Source organism: Prunus mume, linkage group LG2 (assembly GCF_029339155.1).
Source record: "Prunus mume cultivar Tortuosa linkage group LG2, ASM2933915v1, whole genome shotgun sequence".
Classification (NCBI taxonomy): domain Eukaryota; kingdom Viridiplantae; phylum Streptophyta; class Magnoliopsida; order Rosales; family Rosaceae; genus Prunus; species Prunus mume.
The window spans coordinates 39,574,345-39,593,352 of record NC_142699.1 but is presented as its reverse complement, the minus strand read 5'-3'; the positions used below and the strand labels follow the sequence as shown (position 1 = coordinate 39,593,352).

Sequence of the window (19,008 nt, the reverse complement as noted above, 5' to 3'; positions counted from 1 at the left end):
AATGAGAAGGGAGCCTAATATAGTTGTTGAGAAAACATCCAAATGGTCTCCCCCTCCTGTTGGTAAATTTAAACTCAATATAGATGCTCCTTATATTCCCGGTGTTGGTGGAATTGGTGCTGTCATTAGAAATGACAAAGGTGAAGTAATGATGACGCTTCCCCTTGACAACGCCACCTCCCAAAAGCATGCCAAGATTAAGGCAACTTCAATTCAAGTTGAATTTCACTCGGGATGCTGGATTCTCTTTATTGGATAAACAAAAATCAATGACTAATAAAAATGATTACATATATATCAACAACATATAAACACCAACGAAATTGAATTTATAACAAACTCTAATTTGAAATACAATAAATAATAAATAAATGAATTAACTTGGATTTGAGATAAAGGTTTGCAGATTTGATACAATGTCCTAACCTTCCAAGATTCAACTATCTGTATTCTAAGCCCTAGTACTGAGACTTAGAATCTGGCGAACTTTGATTGTTTTCCTATAAGACAATTTGAAGCCCTAAATGCGCTAAACACTATGCCCAAATCGAATTTAAAGCCCAAATGACTTTTACTTGGCCCAACTTTCATTTACTAAGTGTGAGACTTCCACAGTTATAGAGAGCTCACTCTTTCTTCTTTCTACCAATGTGAGACAAATGTCCTTGAATTTCATTCAAACTTCCAACACTCTTCTATCATATGTTTGAATCTGATTCACAAGTAGTGATTAATAACTTGATTATTGATGAGGAGTCATCTTTTGCGTCGTATGCGCATCTCATTGATGATGTTAAGAGGACTATGCAATAGTTTGAGAATATTTCAGTTTTTTTCATTCCAAGGGGTAGTAATCTGGTTGCTCGTGTGTTAGCTAAACATGCTTTAACTGCATCACTATTGTAACCTGGGTTGAAGAGCCTTTGGTTGGAGCCTTTCCTACTAGATGATACTGTTGTACCTCTTGATTTGGTTAATGAATTCCAATTTGCACAAAAAATAAAAATAAAAACTTGTCTACTTTTCAAAATTTCAAGTGATTGCCCTTAAAACATTAACGTTTGTGGTCCGCGCGGCGGGTTTCACTTGATGCACTTGTTTTTTGGTAGAAGCAATTGATGCACTTTGGTCAACTTTCTCTAGTTCTTCTCACTACTTAAACTTGGTTATTGAAATGGGCGAATACTTCAAAGATCCCAATCTATATCACAATTTATATATCTGGTCGGCTGAAGATCCCAATCAATACACTTTGTCAAACAGTATGAACTCTTGTCTTTGTTTTTCTCGCTTCCTATCTCTGTCCTTCTGGCTATATCCATAATCTGCAGAAAGTCAAACCCACAGTTACAAAAACAGAGCCATGTTAGGAGCTGTGGTAAACCCAATTTCCACAGTTTCTTCTTCTGCTTCTGCAAATCAAATGGCCACCATTTCCTTTAGGAACAACTTGGTCTTGGTTAGCTCTTCTCATTGTGGGCATGCCCTTCAATTCCTCTTTTCTAACTATAAATTCAGAACCAGGCAAGTCTTTCTTGGAACATGGAATGCAAGGCGAGGTGGGTTCCCTCTGAATCGTGGGTTCCGAGTGTTTTGCCAATCAAAGGTGATTCTTGAACACCCTTGTGAGAATTTCGATGAATTTATTACTTTGATTGGTCTTTTTTTGATTTGTATTGTCATTTTTCTGCTCTTTTTAATATGTTTTGGTTCGTAATGTTGCCTGCCAAATGTTACTAATTCTATCAGTGTTGGTGACAATAGAAGTACGGAATAAGAGATGGCATGAGATGGCATGAGATGGCATTCCCCTGAAATAGAAGTTGGGGTTTAGATCATTCATAGACATTTAAAATGTGAGGTTTAGTTTATGCCATCAGGTGCTTGGTATTAGAGAAATTGAACATGTTCATATCAGATGCTTTGCAGATTAATTTTTAAGTACGGAATAAGACAACGTATATGCTCTGATGATCCAAAGTATATGGATTGAAACAGAGATAGAGGGAACTGACATATATTTGTATTCAAAATATTCTGTTACAGACAGAGGAAATGCAGATAAGAAGGTATTCACCATTTCTAGAAAGTGCGTTCCTAGACAGGAATGGTGCCTTTGTGTCCGGTGAGTGGCATGCAGTGCCGGACATTTGGAGATCTTCAGCTGAGAGATATGGTGATCGCGTAGCATTGACTGATCCATACCATGATCCACCTTCAAGTATGACTTATAAACAGGTTAGTTTTCTTTTCAGCTTTTAATTCTCCCCTTCATATTTGTTTTATCACGACTATTTTTTCCTTTTTCTTTTTTAAATGCTGAATCCCATTGCCTCCATATTCAAGTGTCTGAACTTTGAAGGAATTCCTCGGGTCCCAAAGCATCAATCCTTGCACTTGTAAATTCTCCAGTGTCAATAAAGAAAATGGCTTGGGGATTAGTTTCTTCCTTCAGAAGGGGATGGGGGGTTTATTCATTGAGAGGATTACCTCCTGGTTCTTCTGCTAGGAGCTTACTTCCTGTTCCAGAACCCTGCATGGGCCTGCAATGGATCAAAAAACTGTTATTCCTCATTTTTGTTTCTTTACTCCTTTGTATATTAGTGAAGATTGTGCCTTAGGATTTAGGAATACTAATACACATTTTAGCATTTTCAGTTTGTTAGTGTGTAATATGGAGTTTGGGATCAATTTTAAGTTAACACAAATTAGAAAATGGTGATAATTTGAAGGGTTTGACTGTGCAGATGACATAAATGTTAACTTAACAGGGTGGCTAATTTCTTAGTGTTGTTGTACACTTGATTACTGTCAAGTTTGTGGGTTGAAGTAGGATCTGTGAGCAAGAATGAAACTGCATATTGAACTTGATGAAGGTACTGGATATTGTACTTAGCTTAGCTACCATATATTATTTAGTTTCAAAGACATGGTATTTGAGTCTTGAAAGTAGAGTTTGATGATGAACTTAAGAAAATAGGTGTGGATTGTTGTTTCAGTCTTACAGGTATGCTGGAAATTAATACGGAAAAGAGATTCTTGTTCATCTGATAATTTTAAAAAGAATGGGGAAGTCCAAGTTAGAAGAAAAAATTACTTTATGCAGGTGTCTGTCTAGATCATGGCTGTGGTTAGAGATGCCTTCTCAAAAGGAGCATAGTTTCTTGAAGATTCTGCTTAATTCTTCTATATCGAAAGATTTTCAAAAAGAATGAAAGGAGACGAGTTGGAAGAAAATATTTCTTAACACAGATTTCTTTGGAGATTATGATTCTGGTTAGAACTGCCTTCTCAAAAGGAGTATAGTTGCTTGAAGATTTTTCTGAATTTTTTCTTCACTATATCGAAATATTTACAGACACATGATTAGGCTACTAAATATTTTCTAAGTTCTAAATCTGATGTGAGTTGACCAAATTCAGGAACTGTGAAAGTTGATACTATCAAAACTACTGAAATCCCTATAAACAGACTTGCAATATAGTTAATAGAAAAATTAATGGACGTACTGCCTATGTTCTGAAATTTTGGAAATTATAAATAAATTGACCTTTAATTTAAATAACACTTAACTACTGGGCAGCTTACTAATTAAAGGAAATCTGATGTTGAAAATTGATATCTCTTAGAAAAGGCTCTCAATGTTCCTAAGTTGGGATGATAGTGATACCAAATTTAGATAGAAATTCTATGATGATTTTCTTAGTGGAATGCGAAGGCAAGGGAGGGCCGTGGTTTACCAGGTAAGCAACACGTGGGTCATTAGACATGTTGAGGAGCGTGCTGTTTCTTTATTACTTTAAATGCATCACTTTGCAGTTCTCTCACACTTAACCTGAAATTTTGAAAAGAAATTGTTCGGGATCTTTTTGAAAATTCTGGCTATAAACTCATGTATCATGGGTCAATGGCATGGCTTTAGGATGATAATTCATTAACTACTTCAAGTTTTAAAATCCTGTTTTTTTTGTACTTTCCTTGGTTTACTCTTTTTTTTTAATGTAGTTTTGCTTCAATATTTAAAGTCTTAACTGCATGTTTTAACAAGAAGGAAAATGTTTCTGTTAGCTTATATTTGATTTTATGGATTATGCTATACTTTTTGCATGGATTTGATATGTCCTCATCTCTCAGTGATAAGTATTGAGGGTCGACCAACTTAGTTCATTTTATCAATTTACTCGTCTATCAAATAATTTTAGTGATTTCGTTTACCTATAAGATTATTTCTATGCTTACTTTTTATAAATCCAATGAGCATCTGTCTTCCAGTGTTAATAAGAAGATAAAATACTGCTACTTTGAAATTGCAGCTAGAAGAGGGAATTTTGGATTTTTGTGAAGGCCTGAGAGTTGTTGGAGTAAAGCCTGAAGAAAAAATTGCACTTTTTGCTGATAATTCATGCCGTTGGCTTGTTGCAGATCAGGGTACATTTTTACCATTTTTGGCCTATAAATGTGATTAAAACAATCTTTCTATTCCATCATGTATTCTTCTCCATATTAGATTTATGGCTTTTATAGTTCCTTGGTTTATGCCCTTTGTAGTAGTAACTGCTCTCAAGTTCATCCAGCTCTTCCTTTTTGATAAGGCTTTGAGGTTAAATTATGTGCAAGCAGTTGAAGGGGTGCAGTAGTTCTTTTTTGTGAAAACATATGTCACCTATCAGAGTAACCTAAAGGAGTCTTTCTGTAAGTTTACAGCAGCTTTAGTTAGAACTGTAACACAGAGGAATCTGATCAATTGGGATATGATTGGACTTATTTGATGTTAGATGTGTGAGTATGATTGCGGAATTAATTTCTTACTTTTCCAGTGTAGTCCGCTTGTGAATTATGGTTGTAGGTTTTTATTTGGCTTGATTTCATTTATGTTCAGATCACTTTGGAACTAATAGGGGGTCAGAGCGGAAAAGCGAGGAAAGTGTTGTTGGGATATCAGCCCTTTATGCTCAATCTAATCTATTTCTCTAGTGTACTAAATGCATAGGATTTTTGTTTTAAGTTTGTTGTTAAGATTTCACTCATTGCTTAAAATGGTATTATGGGAATAATTTTCGTTGTCATCGGTTCATCCAAAATTTGAGTTGTCACTTCCTTCTGTCCATTGACATCTTGAATTGTGCTCTTTGTTATGAGAGGTGTCTTAGTTTTAAGATTTTGGTTGTTGTATTTTGGTGGATTTCTTGTTCACTATTTGTACTTTATGGTTTTTTTATAATAAAATTGTGGTTTCTTATAAAAGAGTATGAAAGTTGACAATGCTTAGCAGCTCAATCGTATTCTAGGGAAACATGAAAGCAGTATAAACTACTACACATGATACTTAATTTTATATTTTTGTTTATTAATATATTTCATTAGTGAATGGTAATTCTCATTCTCATGTTTTGTTTTTCATTTAGGTATAATGGCCACTGGAGCAATCAATGTGGTAAGAGGTTCAAGGTCCTCAGTTGAAGAGTTATTACAAATATATGATCACTCTGAGAGGTTTGGGAAAAACTCTCCCTTTAGTTTTATGTTTTGCTTATTCAAGTCAATTTCCACCATCGTTGTCTCAATCATATAAGATATCTTATGTTTTATAATATGCATCTTTTAATTCACTTCCAATCTTAATGTCTAACATGGCTTGTCTCATTGAGTTCTATTTTGCTACTCATTGTCATGTGTAGTTTTTTATTATTATTTTAATTCCTAATGTTGAAGTAGTTACTTTTTGACAATCAATGCATTCTATGAGGTTAGTAGGAGCTTTTTTTCTTTTTTTCGTTTCCTTTTAACTCAAAAATGGCTTTGAGATCATTAAAAACCACTTGGGAGCTACAAAAACATGCATATCATGTGCTGATGTACATTTATGTATTTGTGAACACATGCTTCCTTCTCTTTATCCTTTATGAAACCATGAAACTATCTTAAGTTTACTTCATCGCTACTACAGTGTTGCACTTGCTGTGGACAGTCCTGAATTATTCAATCGGATTGCAGAAGCGTTTGGTTCCAAGGTTGTCATGAAATTTGTAATCCTGCTTTGGGGGGACAAGTCAAGTCTGGCCAGTGAAGGGAAGATCCCTGTTTTTAACTACGGGGAGATTCTAGATTTGGGAAGAGAGAGTCGTAATAGTGCTCCTGATTTTAATGATGCACGTATGTCATCCATCAGTCTACCTTCCTGAACTTCGGTTTCAAACTCCAGTACCCCCTTTTTCAACTTTATGTTTTCCATTCACTTCGTATCATAAAGCATGCATTGCACAAAACATAAGTTTTTTGATGTAAACATGGTTGAAAATGTTGATGTTGGTAGAAATATGGGAAGTCCAGATTTATAGAAATATAAATGAAAAGTTTTAAAACATGGAAATGTTAAATGAAACTTTAGAACATGCTAAGCGGGCCAATGATTCACCGATAAATATTGTAAACTTTATAATATTGGAATATGATAATCATATTCATATCACATGTAAAGAGAAAATAGTTGTGCCATTGACACGTATGACAGTAAACTTGAATATTATTAATGTAAAAAACATCTGTAATTTATTGATTTTTAATCTTTGACAGATGATTAACATTTGTTAACACTTAAGATACCTAATTGCACAGTAATTAGAAACTTAACACTAGAGATAAGTGATAATGACCTTCAAGAGTTTACCAAAACCGAAGGCATAGAAAAGTAGGATATAAGTCCTAAAGCTTGATTTGGCATATACAGGGTTGTATTCTCTTACTGAAAATTGATATGTTTGGTTGCCCAAATATTGATCCACATATTTAAATAAGAATCTGCTTGATGAATGATTGAGATTAACAGTCTAGAAGCATAATATGTCACTGTCTGACAAGAGAACATTTCCTTATATGTACACGTATATATGTATATAAAGATAGATCATTGCAAATTCACTTGATGTTTAGACTTCTTCTCTATATTTCATATACAAAAGGGAAAAAAAGAGCAAAATTTGCTTGGTGTATTTCATGTTTATTACGTATCAATAGCGGTAACCAGACAGAGATATGGCCGGTATGGAAGATTTTTTTTTTGGGCTAAAAGTGTAATGGAAGATTGATTATAGTGTGATCAGACTTTGGGAATGCAAATGTTGTTTGGCATACTTGATAGCTGTATTTCTTTAATAAAAATTACCGTGATGTTAATTCTAGTTTCGATGCACTACTATCAGTTACAGAATATTCTTCTCTTTTGGTAAATGGGCTGTAATTGACACGTAGCTTAATTTCAGGGCAACAGTATGTGCATGAAGCCATCAACTCAGATGATATTGCTACACTAGTATATACAAGTGGAACAACTGGGAACCCAAAAGGTGTCATGCTTACTCATCGAAATCTGTTGCATCAGGTTTGTATGTTGAATAACTTTGGTATTATTGACAATGCAGTAATATCTAGAATAAAACAAAACCTGAAAAAAAAAAACTCATTAGGGAACCCTCCCTCAAACCTTACATCATATCAAATGCCAAATTTACATAATTAATCTCTTATAGGATGTCTCCATATAATTTGCAAACCTTGTGGGTAATATGGAACTTCTATCTCACCATGAGTTCATTAACTTATGATGTATGACTTAATGACTGACAATGCCTTTGGCCTCTGAGGGTTCCCACTACTGCCTTGCTTTGCTATTGCAGACTATTTACTGCATTTTGGAATACCCTCCCAAGTTTCATTTATTTATTTATTTTATAATTGAAGCCAATGAATGTCTTTCCCGCAATTCTTAACTCGGTTTTGAGGCCATTTAGTTTGTTCTTTTCACAGATAAAAAACCTCTGGGATGTTGTACCTGCTGAAGTTGGGGACAGATTTCTCAGCATGCTTCCACCTTGGCATGCTTATGAACGAGCTTGTGAGTATTTCATATTTACGTGTGGAATCGAGCAAGTATACACAACTGTGAGGAACTTGAAGGTATTACTATTTTGAATTGATGCTGATTTTCATGGATGTTAAGTTGCTCTGTTTGCTTTACTATATTATTATTATACTCTGAGGAAATGTTATTTCCAGAGCAAGTACATGAATGGGTGGTTGTGGATGTGGCTTGCATGTTGCTCCAATTCTAACAACTTTTTCTTTGGAAATAACTTTACCTTAACTTTTTCCTGTAGTCTGAAAAATTACAAGAATATTGTCAGTGTGATGTAAAGTGGGAAAAAACTAATTATTTCACATCCAATTATATGATATGCTTCTTTGGTTTTATGATGTTCTAATTGAATATATTATTTGATAGGATGATTTGCGACATTATCAACCAAATTACATAATTTCAGTTCCTTTAGTGTATGAGACACTTTACAGGTATGTCCTTTTCTTGGGAATTATGGCACTGCAGATGTCTGCTTTTTATTCATGAAAAAGTGTTCTGGACAACTGTCTTTTTTTCTTTGTATGAACATGTGTCCTTTTCTTTACCTTGTTCTGTGCTCTTTGTTTTGTTTTTTAACGTTCGTCACAGAATGTGTCTCACACATTTGTTACAGACAAAAGCATTTGTGATCTCTCAAGTGGTTACAACGTTCACATATCATCAACTTTAAAAATACAGTAGAAAAATTATTCATTTCTTGTGTGTTAAAGATAGTTTTTCATTAGGGTTACTGTTAAAACCTCTCTGTTTTTTGTAATTATTATTTTATTTTTGTTTCTAAAGGTGGGTATAAATAGAGCCTTGAATGACTAGGTTTAGCTTCTCTAACTTTAACTTTTCAGCATTTTAGCATATTAAACGACATGATATCGCTTATCTAGACAACAACAAAAATTTCATTCTGAGCAAGGCTGAGGAGTTTTTCGGTTGTGTTTTCTTATTATTATAGATGAATTTGCTTCTCTAATTGACACGATCTTGCTTATCTAGACCCTTTTTTTTTTGGTTGGTACAGTAAACTATTTCCTTCTCATAGCTTCTTCCTTTCTTTTCTTTAATATTTTTGTTTGTCATCTACATTTCCTTTGCAGTGGGATTCAGAAACAGATATCTACGAGCTCTGCAGCTCGTAAGTTTATTGCACTTACATTCATAAGGATCAGTTTAGCATACATGGAGTTTAAGAGGATTTATGAGGTACAAGACTCAGCATTTTTTGTGTTTAGATCCAGCTATTTTCTATTCTCATTGGCCATACTAAACAGATAATATGAACACTGTGGGAAGTGGGAACACATTTTCTACACCCAATAAGATATTTAAACATGGATTCTATCAATGCAAAGAGATGGAAATAACCTAGACCAAGAAGTTGGAAAGAGCACACAGCTAATTACACATTAATTAGGTTGTGAATGACGCCATTCTGGAGGAAGCTCCTTTGTTGGATAAGGTAAAACTTGGGCCATGCATGGGGCCAAGAAATCCCGTCAAGCCCAGACAAGCTTGAGGGTAATAAGCCTGAAAGGGCTAGCAAGCCTTCTTGGGCTCCATGATCGAAAGGAGATCATTGGAGCCAGACCATGACTGGTTAAAATTCCCTTCAAGCTGTTAGTGACCCATTAAATTCAGGTCACTCCACCAAATAACCACCCGCACTCCCAAGCCAAACGGCTAGTTGGCGAGGGAGACAGGACGTTTGAGTTCAACTCAACCTCTAGACTCACGCCACATAACCATCAATGGTTGAGAACAATCCAGACTACTTGGAACAGTATAAACAACCAAGGCCTTCAACTATTTGAGGTACATGATCTAAAGTTACAAAACTTAGTACTCTGGAATCTCTCAAGTCTAACTTAAGCATTGGAAGTTCTTTGATTTCAGGTCATAGTGGTCATGTTACTTAACTCGTGAAAGTCAGCTATAAATTGGCCAATTTGAATAATTGTGACTATGAGTCATGAATTTTCTTTGAATGTGATATTTACATCTTCCGTCACTCAAATTGATAGGGAATCAGTTTGTCACAATTTCAACCAAATCTTCTAAATTTAAAATTATGATGCTTCACTTGAAGAACCCACTTAAATTAATTTTGCCTACTATAACAACTTGGACATCATGTGCCTACCTACAAGATGGATAATGTTACTGGCATCTACAACACAAAGACATTGTGTGCGTTCATGGCATCATGTAGTTGACTGCAATGACAGGGCTAAACACTTTTCGGCATCAAAACAGAGCAGATATATATTTTAAATTTGTGGGTAGGATTATCAATAGCCAAGTTTGAATCACGATGTAATACTTTGGGTCCCACATCAGCTATGCGGTGGAGAGATTTAGACTTTTCGAGTACCTTAAGTGAGGCATAAGATTCCAAATGTCAACTCAGATAGCAGTTTTGGAGGATGCTTTTGAACTGAAACTCCAATACCACGTTGAGAAAAAGAAGAAGGGAGAATAGAGAATAGAACACATTAATTATAACTCTAAAGGGGTTCAAAAAGAATACTAATCACACCTGTAAACAAACTAGGAAACCACTCCAGAATCCTAATCAAGGATGAAAATATCGGCCGATATATCCCTTTTTTTAGGTGTCGATACAGATGCAGGGGGGTAAGCCTATTTCTTCCCCCTTATCGGCAATGTATCCCCGATAACCCCCGATATCCTCGATATTTACCGATAATTCCCGATACCAGACAAATAACCCAGAAATCTGGCTTCTGTCTTGAAAGTAATCATAGGTCCCAGCCACTGAATCAATGTCAAAAACCAAGCTCTAATACTTAGTAGCTTCTCCTTTCTTCTCTCCTCAGTCATTTCGGCTGTCTTTGGCTCTTCCTTTCCTCTCTCTGGTTGCTCGGTTTCTTGTGTGTTTGATTTTATTTTTCACCTAATCTTCTATCCCTCATTTCCTTTATCATTAAGTCTAACTCTTGTAATATAATGTTGGGTTATGTATTAATCGGTTCGGTTGGGTTATGTTTGAATAATGTTGTCTTTGTTGTGTTAAGTCTAATTGTATTTATTTTTAGGATTTTCATCGCACATTATATACACATAGATTTCATCATATGCATATCTTATACCTAGTATATTTTGAATTTTATTTGTTCAATGCATTCATTGATAATGTGCTTAATATCTATGCAAGTTTCACTTCAAAATTCCGTGTTTTTAAGCCAATATCTGTCTTTTTTGTCGATTTTCCCAGATACCGACATCGATATATCCCCCGAAATATCCGTAAATTGAAGGCCCAATAATATCTGTATCACCAATATTTTCATCCTTGATCCTAATTAGAATATACGTTCACTCTCCGAAAACATCAATAACTAAATCAGCTATGCTGCCTGGAAAATGTGTGACTCACCAGTTAAATTGGTATTTTGTAATAAATCTACTGCTTCATATTTTTGTTTGACTGTCCTATAAAAAATTAACATAAAAACTTGGTTTGACTAATGTATTTGAATCTTCTGGTAAATCTTTCGCTATCATCTTGTATCAAACTGATTTACAACTGGTTTCGAACTTGATTATTGATCTTATTATGTCTAATGTGTTGTTTGTTGACAATTAGTTTTCCTTTCGATCTTATTGTATCCGATTCTTTCAATTTGGTTGATAGGGCACATATTTGACAAGGAACCAGGAGCAACCATCATATCTTGCTTCGGTATATGATTGGTTATGGGCAAGAATTGTAGCTGCAATCTTATGGCCTTTGCATATGTTGGGAAAGAAACTAGTCTATAGTAAAATTCACTCAGCTATCGGAATATCAAAGGTTGTCTTATTTCTAAATCATTTCTTGTAGTCACCTTCTTTTTATTGGAATTAACATTGTAAAAAGTGGGTATTTTGTCTTTCACATATCACCGGAATATCAGTGGTCATCATATTTTTAGATTATTTATTTTACTCAGTTAGTTTCTACATTTTGTTTCTCATTTGCAAAAGTCTCTATGCTTTCTGAGGAAAATTTGTATTCTCTTGTTGCTTTTTCTGGATCCTTTTAAGCATATACCGTTCATAAACTAGCAATTTTGCTGTTGACTGGAATGACGGGGTTTCCTTCACATCCTTCAGGCTGGCGTTAGTGGAGGAGGCAGTTTGCCGCCACATGTTGATAAGTTTTTTGAGGTCAGACTCTCGGACATATTTTTCTGGCCAGAGAAAAGTTTTAGACAATCAGCTCACATATTACTGTTGTACACTTGCAGGCAATTGGTGTGAAAGTGCAGAATGGATATGGTTTAACAGAGACTTCTCCTGTTGTTGCTGCTCGTAGGCCAAACTGTAATGTAAGAAATACAATCTAATTCACATTAAAATGTACAAGATCTACTTTTTGGTTGATGGCACCTATGATAATGCATGTGATAACAGAAAATAGAATAAAATAAACAAGTACCATTCAGAAAAATTTATCGTTGCTTTGTAGGAGTTAAATTCAAAGTTGTATTGACAAAAATATTCTAAGAACTATAATGATAATCAATAGGATCACTTGGAGTCCCCTAATTTGTTCTCAGTGCTTGTAAATGTCAAAAAAAGAAAAAGTGATTGTAAGTGATGAAAGGCGCAATATTTTATATATTGTGGTGCAAGGCTTGGAATTCCCAATGTGGGATTCAATTCTGAGTATGCTCCCTCAAGTGTAGCCTGACTGAACCAAACACATGGACAGATTATATTGGGTGAATAAGCATATGTCACCAGTAAGTTTGGCGCTCAGTTTGCCTGCTTTGATACCATATAGAATTATAGTACCTAACCCAAAACCAATGAGCAATGGGTGGAAAGACCAAAGATCTATATATTTTATGCATGGCTCTGAATTTCTGGGTAAGATAGTTTGTTCTCAAACAGAATCAGTTTTGAATATGACAAGTTCACAAATCTTGGCGGTTATCTTGTTACCATAAACAATCACTGACTTGCTTCCTTTGTTGCTAGAATTAATCCTATTCCTAATAGAGAGTTATTTACCATATCTTAATTTAATTTTTTAGCTTATATAAATTATTTTCCAAAATATTCAATTGTGTTTTAGTTGGTTGAATAAGTCTTTCAAAATTGGAATTACTAGTTCCGTATCATAAACTCTAACCACTTCTAAGACGTCAATTTATTTCCCTTTTGTTTGTTTTCATGTGGTTTTTTGTTTGTCTACTTTGTTCTGTGTACACAGTGGTACATTGTATGACAATGTCAATGATATTTTTTTTTAAGGTTCTTGGTTCAGTTGGGCCTCCAATTCGACATACAGAGTTCAAAGTTGTAGAATCTGAAACCGGTGAAGTTCTCTTACCAGGTTCAACTGGCATTGTAAAAGTTAGGGGCCCAGAAGTGATGAAAGGATACTATAAGGTGACATTAATTTTAGTTAATCAAAATGTGCTTTCTAAATTTTGAATTATTCAGATATATGCTAAAAAATTTGTAGTCATTTTGTATAAATAAGTTCCATGGATTTAAAATGCTGCAAACTTGGTAATGATAAAACTTTGGGTATTATAATACTGTGAAGAAAAGTAATTAAAGCTTATCTTGTGCATTCTTCTCGAGATGCTCTGTTATATCTAAATTGCGTGAGTGTCTGGAACCAGGGAAATCTTCGTAAGACATAACATAGACATTCTTAACGGAGCCTCATAACCAGGAATCTTGTATGTTCTTCTTTAAGAGTCTTTGTCCCCACAGAAAAGGTTTTCTGAACTCCTTTGTAATATCACCAGTAGTCTTCTAGTATTCGTTAGGGAGCAACCCAAATTAATTTTTTTTACTACGTGAGGTACTGAACTGGTTTAGCATGGTAAGTGTCTGTCTTGAACCAAATATTTGCAGGCAAGCATAATACATATATGATGTCCTCAAGATGTCAAATGCCCTTTCTCTTCTAATTCTTAGTCTTCTTCTGAACAATGTCTGATTTTTTGCACTTTTGAATTTTATTTTTAATATTATAATCAGAATTCACAAAACTTTTTCCGTACCTAAGATGTCAAGTGACCTTTTTGCATTCACACTTCACCTAGAATCCAGGGGCTACAGAGCAAGTACTAGATGAGGATGGTTGGCTGAATACTGGAGATATTGGTTGGATTGCTCCTCACCACTCAACAGGGCGAAGCCGTCGTTGTGGAGGTGTTGTTGTCCTGGAAGGACGTGCAAAGGATACTATAGTTCTTTCAACAGGTATGCTAAATTCTTAATCTTCTTCTGCTGCACTGTCATGGATCTTCTTGCTAGGAAGTGAATACTTGAAATAGAAACCCTAAATTTCATTTGATTTTTTTATATTGAAAAAGAAACCTTCATTAATAGAAATCAAGCAATACAACCTGTGGACAATAAACCCACCTCAAAGTACAGAATCAAAAGAAAATAGTGGAATTCCTATCCTGTCTTATCCGTATACCCACTAAATCATAGCTTATTGCTGCCTTCCCATCTAATAGGATTGCAGACAGATATCTATAAAAATATTATTAATTGATGCCCATAAGAATGACAACAACTTTACGCTATCGTGCAGTTCCTCCACCTCTGCCTCCTTTCATTCAAAATTCTTCTGTTCTTGTCATTCACCCAAATTACCGCTAAAACTCTGCACCTGAATAATACTCTAACCCTCTTCCCACCTCCAAAAACCTAGGAGGTTGAACACCCCACCTGGAATTACCCAAGCCAATTTCACTTACTTGAAAATTGCCCGCTTCCCTGAAATTGCCCACATGCCTTTTACCTTCCATGCCATTTGGTTTAACTTTCAGCATTTTCTTTTTCTTGGGCTTGTGACACTCATACTTTGTATAGATCTTTTATATGTATGTGGTGTGTAGTGCCCGTTTTATATTGATGGACATCCTACATGGAAATTTGTGTTTCTTCAAGAACGGGTTATTAAAGTTGCGAGCTCCCCTCTATCTGTTTATTCATTTACATTTCAAATTAAGAGCTTTAGTTGCTTGCTCATGCTGATCTCAAATTTACTTGGCTTCACTATTCCCAAAAGTTTTGAGTTGTTTGGATGTGGGTCAGGGCATCTATGGTTTCCATATTCTAAAATCTAAAAACGGTCATTTAGTGAGAGGTATTTTAGTTTATGCCAATCTTATAACTTAGTACTCATTTTCATTTCTTTTTTGTTTCTTCTTAATACCCTACTTGGTATTTTTGGTTGTTCTTTGACACAAGTTGCTTGAAAAATTAGGTGAAAACGTTGAACCAGTAGAGCTTGAGGAGGCTGCCATGAGAAGTAGTCTCATTCAACAAATTGTCGTGGTTGGCCAGGTTGAGTTTCAGCAGCTTTCTTTTGTTCTTTTCCTTTTTCTGTATTGGACTTTCCAGAACTGTAGTTATCTATATTCTGCCACTTTTAAGAGGCCACGTACTGATTTTATGCATTTGGTGGCATTCCTGTATGTAGGATCAACGGCGACTTGGGCCAATAATTGTTCCAAACAAAGAAGAGGTTTTACTTGCAGCCAAAAAGCTGTCTATTGTAGATGTTAATGCCTCAGACCTCAGAAAGGATAAAAAGACAAGCCTGCTATATGAAGAATTAAGAAAATGGTAAATTTTATTTTTCAATTATTTCGGATATAATGGATGTACTGTGTGACTGTGCATGTCAAACCTTGGCTCAAAGTGCAATTTATTGTGCTTACTAGAATTAATTACTCAATCATAGGTTATCTTTGAAATAAAAATATGTTTCTTCTTATATACTCATGCAAATAATTGTCATAATTAAAAAACAATCAAACCCCCTCGTATCGTCGAGCTTCATAAAGAAGAAACATAAAGCCATACTATTTCAACAATCATAGAAACTTAAGAAACCAAAAAGGACTAAGGCCTATGGCCATCGGAGGCCATCCAAATCCAGTAAGGAACAATAGCAGACCTTGTAGGCTATTGCACTCTGATGTTTTCTTTTCCTGATAGTTTTCCTTTAATTTCATGCAGGACTTCAGGGTGTTCATTTCAAATTGGACCAATCTTGATTGTGGATGAGCCTTTTACGGTAAAATATCATTGCAAGCATTGTCATTCCAGTTACAGATGTGACTGGCTGGCTGATTAATTGTACCTTTTTATTGCAGATTGATAGTGGTTTTATGACTCCAACTATGAAAATACGAAGGGATAGAGTCGTGGCACAGTACAAGGAGCAAATAGAAAATCTGTATAAGTAAACTTCTTATCTAGGAATATGCAGAAGCACTTTGAAGTGCATGCACTTTTTATGAAATAAGTTTAGCAAGCCCATGGTATGTAGCCTTTCCAATAAACTTTTGAGTACTTGTTTATGTAAGTTCCTTGCTATCTCTTCAAACCTCGTTCATTAATTAGAATCTGTAGATTTGCATATCTGTATATGAAAAGCAGCATATATCCTAGGTACAAGGAACAGTAGCCAGTGCAAGGCTTTCAACTTCCATTGTTTATTTTAGTTCCTGGCTGTAATCTTGTATACTTTTATATGTAATATTTGTAATAATTTAATGGAATTTGTACAGTGTATATTTGGTCTTTGTATTCTGTAACAGTAACAGACAAGAATGCTTATGTGTGCATTTCTTACTTCATACCTGCAAGGGAGGTAACTGTGTGCGGCAGCAGTTGCGTACCCTACTCAGCACATGATGGAAATCATGCCTAAGGCTGTAAATCGGCTTGATAGCTCAAATTCGTCTCGTTCTCGTGCTCAGTTTGCTGTGGCTCATTCGAGTTCAAATGTAAGAGAAGTCAAGCTTGAATAAAAAGATTAGGCTAGGCTCATCAACAAATTTGGCATGATCGAGTCGTTAAGCTTGTGAATAACTCAGTATTAAACTGTAAAAATGGTTCGGAAGGAGGACAACTCAATAATATTACCTTCTTACCCAATTGGCATTGCTTGTAAAAGGTTATTTATTTATTTATTTGATTTTCAGCTAGCAGTCTAGTATCACCAAAGGGTTAGAGATCGATATGTCAAACCTAAGCATTTTGTTTACTTTTCAAAGTTGTTTTTGGTTCACTTTACTTGCAGATAATCCAGGGTATTAATATTGTCTCAATTCAATTTTGTTTACTTCATATTTTTCTTCCTGAGATGAGGTAGGTAAGCCCTTTCTTAAACAGATGTTGCCAGAGGGAGACGTCCGATAGATTAATCAATTTTGTTTACTTCGTATTTTTCTTCCTGACTATTTTTGTTTTTGTTTTACCCACTGCTACTAATTTTCGTGATGTTTATATGACTTTTAAAACAAATGGTGTTTCCCAAAAACAAATTTCTGTTTTATGGACTCACGACGATTTTGAATTTGTTTTGGGTAGAACTGCCCCTGATTTTTATTCAGGACGCATGTTAGTTGATTTTATGAGCCTCGGTAAGGCTCCATGCCCCCCTAGTTGTATTTCTTGATTTTCAATCAATGATTCCTCACTTTGTCAACAACATTCATCATTAAATCAATGAGAACAATTTGTATGTAATTGGTAGCATCATGTAGTTTGAGTTTTCTTTCCATTATGCTTGTAATTGTAGGATTCATTTTGGGTGTTGTTTGGGTGAAAATAGCAGCACTCTTCATTTTAATACAAATTGTGAATAAGGATATTCTAATATTGTGGGAAGAGGATTCGAACTCTAGTGCATAGTGGGAAATACATCCGCTCTAGCCAACTTGGACAAGCCCATATATGCTAAATTCTTGTGTATTTAGTTCTACAAAAGAGTGTAAATTAAATTTTCCAATTAATTTAAAAATCCAAAAAATATACCAAAATGTTTCATGCCCATTAGTATGGTTCGTCAATGGGCCGGGCCGGGCTTTAAAGAGGAGAGAGAAAATATCGGGCCAGATTTTTTAGAAAATTAAAGCCCAAGCCCGACCCATGAGCTGGGCTTGAAAAAGCACATCGTGTCGGGCCGGGACTAAACGGGCCTATTTTATTGAAAAAAATCATAAACTTAATCATAAGGGCATTTTAGTCCAAATTTGAGATTAAACTCACTTAATTCCAATATTTTCACATCAAACCAAATTCATAAAACACCCAATAAAGTCACACAACTTAATAAGATTTTCCACAAAAATTATAAAACCAAGTATTATTTTTGAGGTTATTACATAATTAGACCGTAATACGTTTTAAGAAATAATTTATAAAAATAATAAGTATCAAACAAATATTTTTTTTAAAGGATGGTATGAATAAATATGCAAATATTTGGTGATGTGTTCAAGAAAAACATGATTATATTTGGTGGTACGATTATGTTTTGTGATATTATTATATTTGGTGATGTGATATGTTGTTTGTCTTATTTATATATATATATATATATATATATAATTGTTGAATTAATAATTGACACAAATTAATGTGCTAATCATCCAATTATAAACTAGGAATGAGTAAAGAAAAGTAAATGAAATTAAACAAATTATATATGTGATTTAGGCGATAAAATCCTAAACCTAAACTCTTATTTATACATAATTATATATGTATGCGCCTAACGGGCCGGGCTTTTGTGGGCGGGCAGGCGGACTTTCTTGGGCTTAATCGGGCCGGGCCGAGCACATCCAAGCCCAAGCCTAGCCCGCCCAAGATGGGCGGGCCATCTCAAAGCCCATAATGGGCCGGCCGGCCCCATCGCCCATGAGCCCGGGCCAATGATGAGGCCTACCCATTAGCCAGCCCTTTTTTTTTTTTTTTGGTCAATTGAATTTCATAGAAACCTCGTAAACAGAGACAACGAAAAACAAAGGGAAAGTAATCAACCATAAACGAAACCAATGTGGAAATAGGGTCACAGAGAACACACTAGGAACACAGACACAGCAAACCTGTTTCCCACAGAAAAATCAAAAAGTTGCCAACACACCAACTAGAGACGGTGGTGTTCTCTCGACCCAACACTTAGGTTACACCGCTCGCGATCCTATCTTAGCAGCCAAGTGAGCCACACGATTTACACTCAGAGCCCACTTCCAACACACCGCCGGCCCATTAGTCATACCCCTCTTGGTTGCACCAAGCTTTGGGTTCAAGAAGCTTTCTTC

At 35.2% G+C, this 19,008-nt stretch overlaps 1 protein-coding gene across 1 annotated transcript; it reads left to right on the top strand.

The window, feature by feature from the left end:
* Positions 1–1,078: 1,078 nt before the first annotated feature.
* LOC103322589 (putative acyl-activating enzyme 16, chloroplastic) lies at positions 1,079–16,473 on the top strand. The gene is made up of 18 exons (XM_008224516.3): positions 1,079–1,606; positions 2,047–2,238; positions 4,314–4,428; positions 5,406–5,493; positions 5,948–6,153; positions 7,260–7,378; positions 7,804–7,953; positions 8,279–8,346; positions 9,007–9,112; positions 11,565–11,723; positions 12,026–12,079; positions 12,160–12,240; positions 13,172–13,309; positions 13,978–14,137; positions 15,156–15,235; positions 15,372–15,517; positions 15,914–15,971; positions 16,051–16,473. Exons 1-18 carry the CDS (start codon positions 1,364–1,366, stop codon positions 16,141–16,143), a joined length of 2,256 nt encoding a protein of 751 aa, XP_008222738.2. The 5' UTR covers positions 1,079–1,363; the 3' UTR covers positions 16,144–16,473.
* Positions 16,474–19,008: the final 2,535 nt, after the last annotated feature.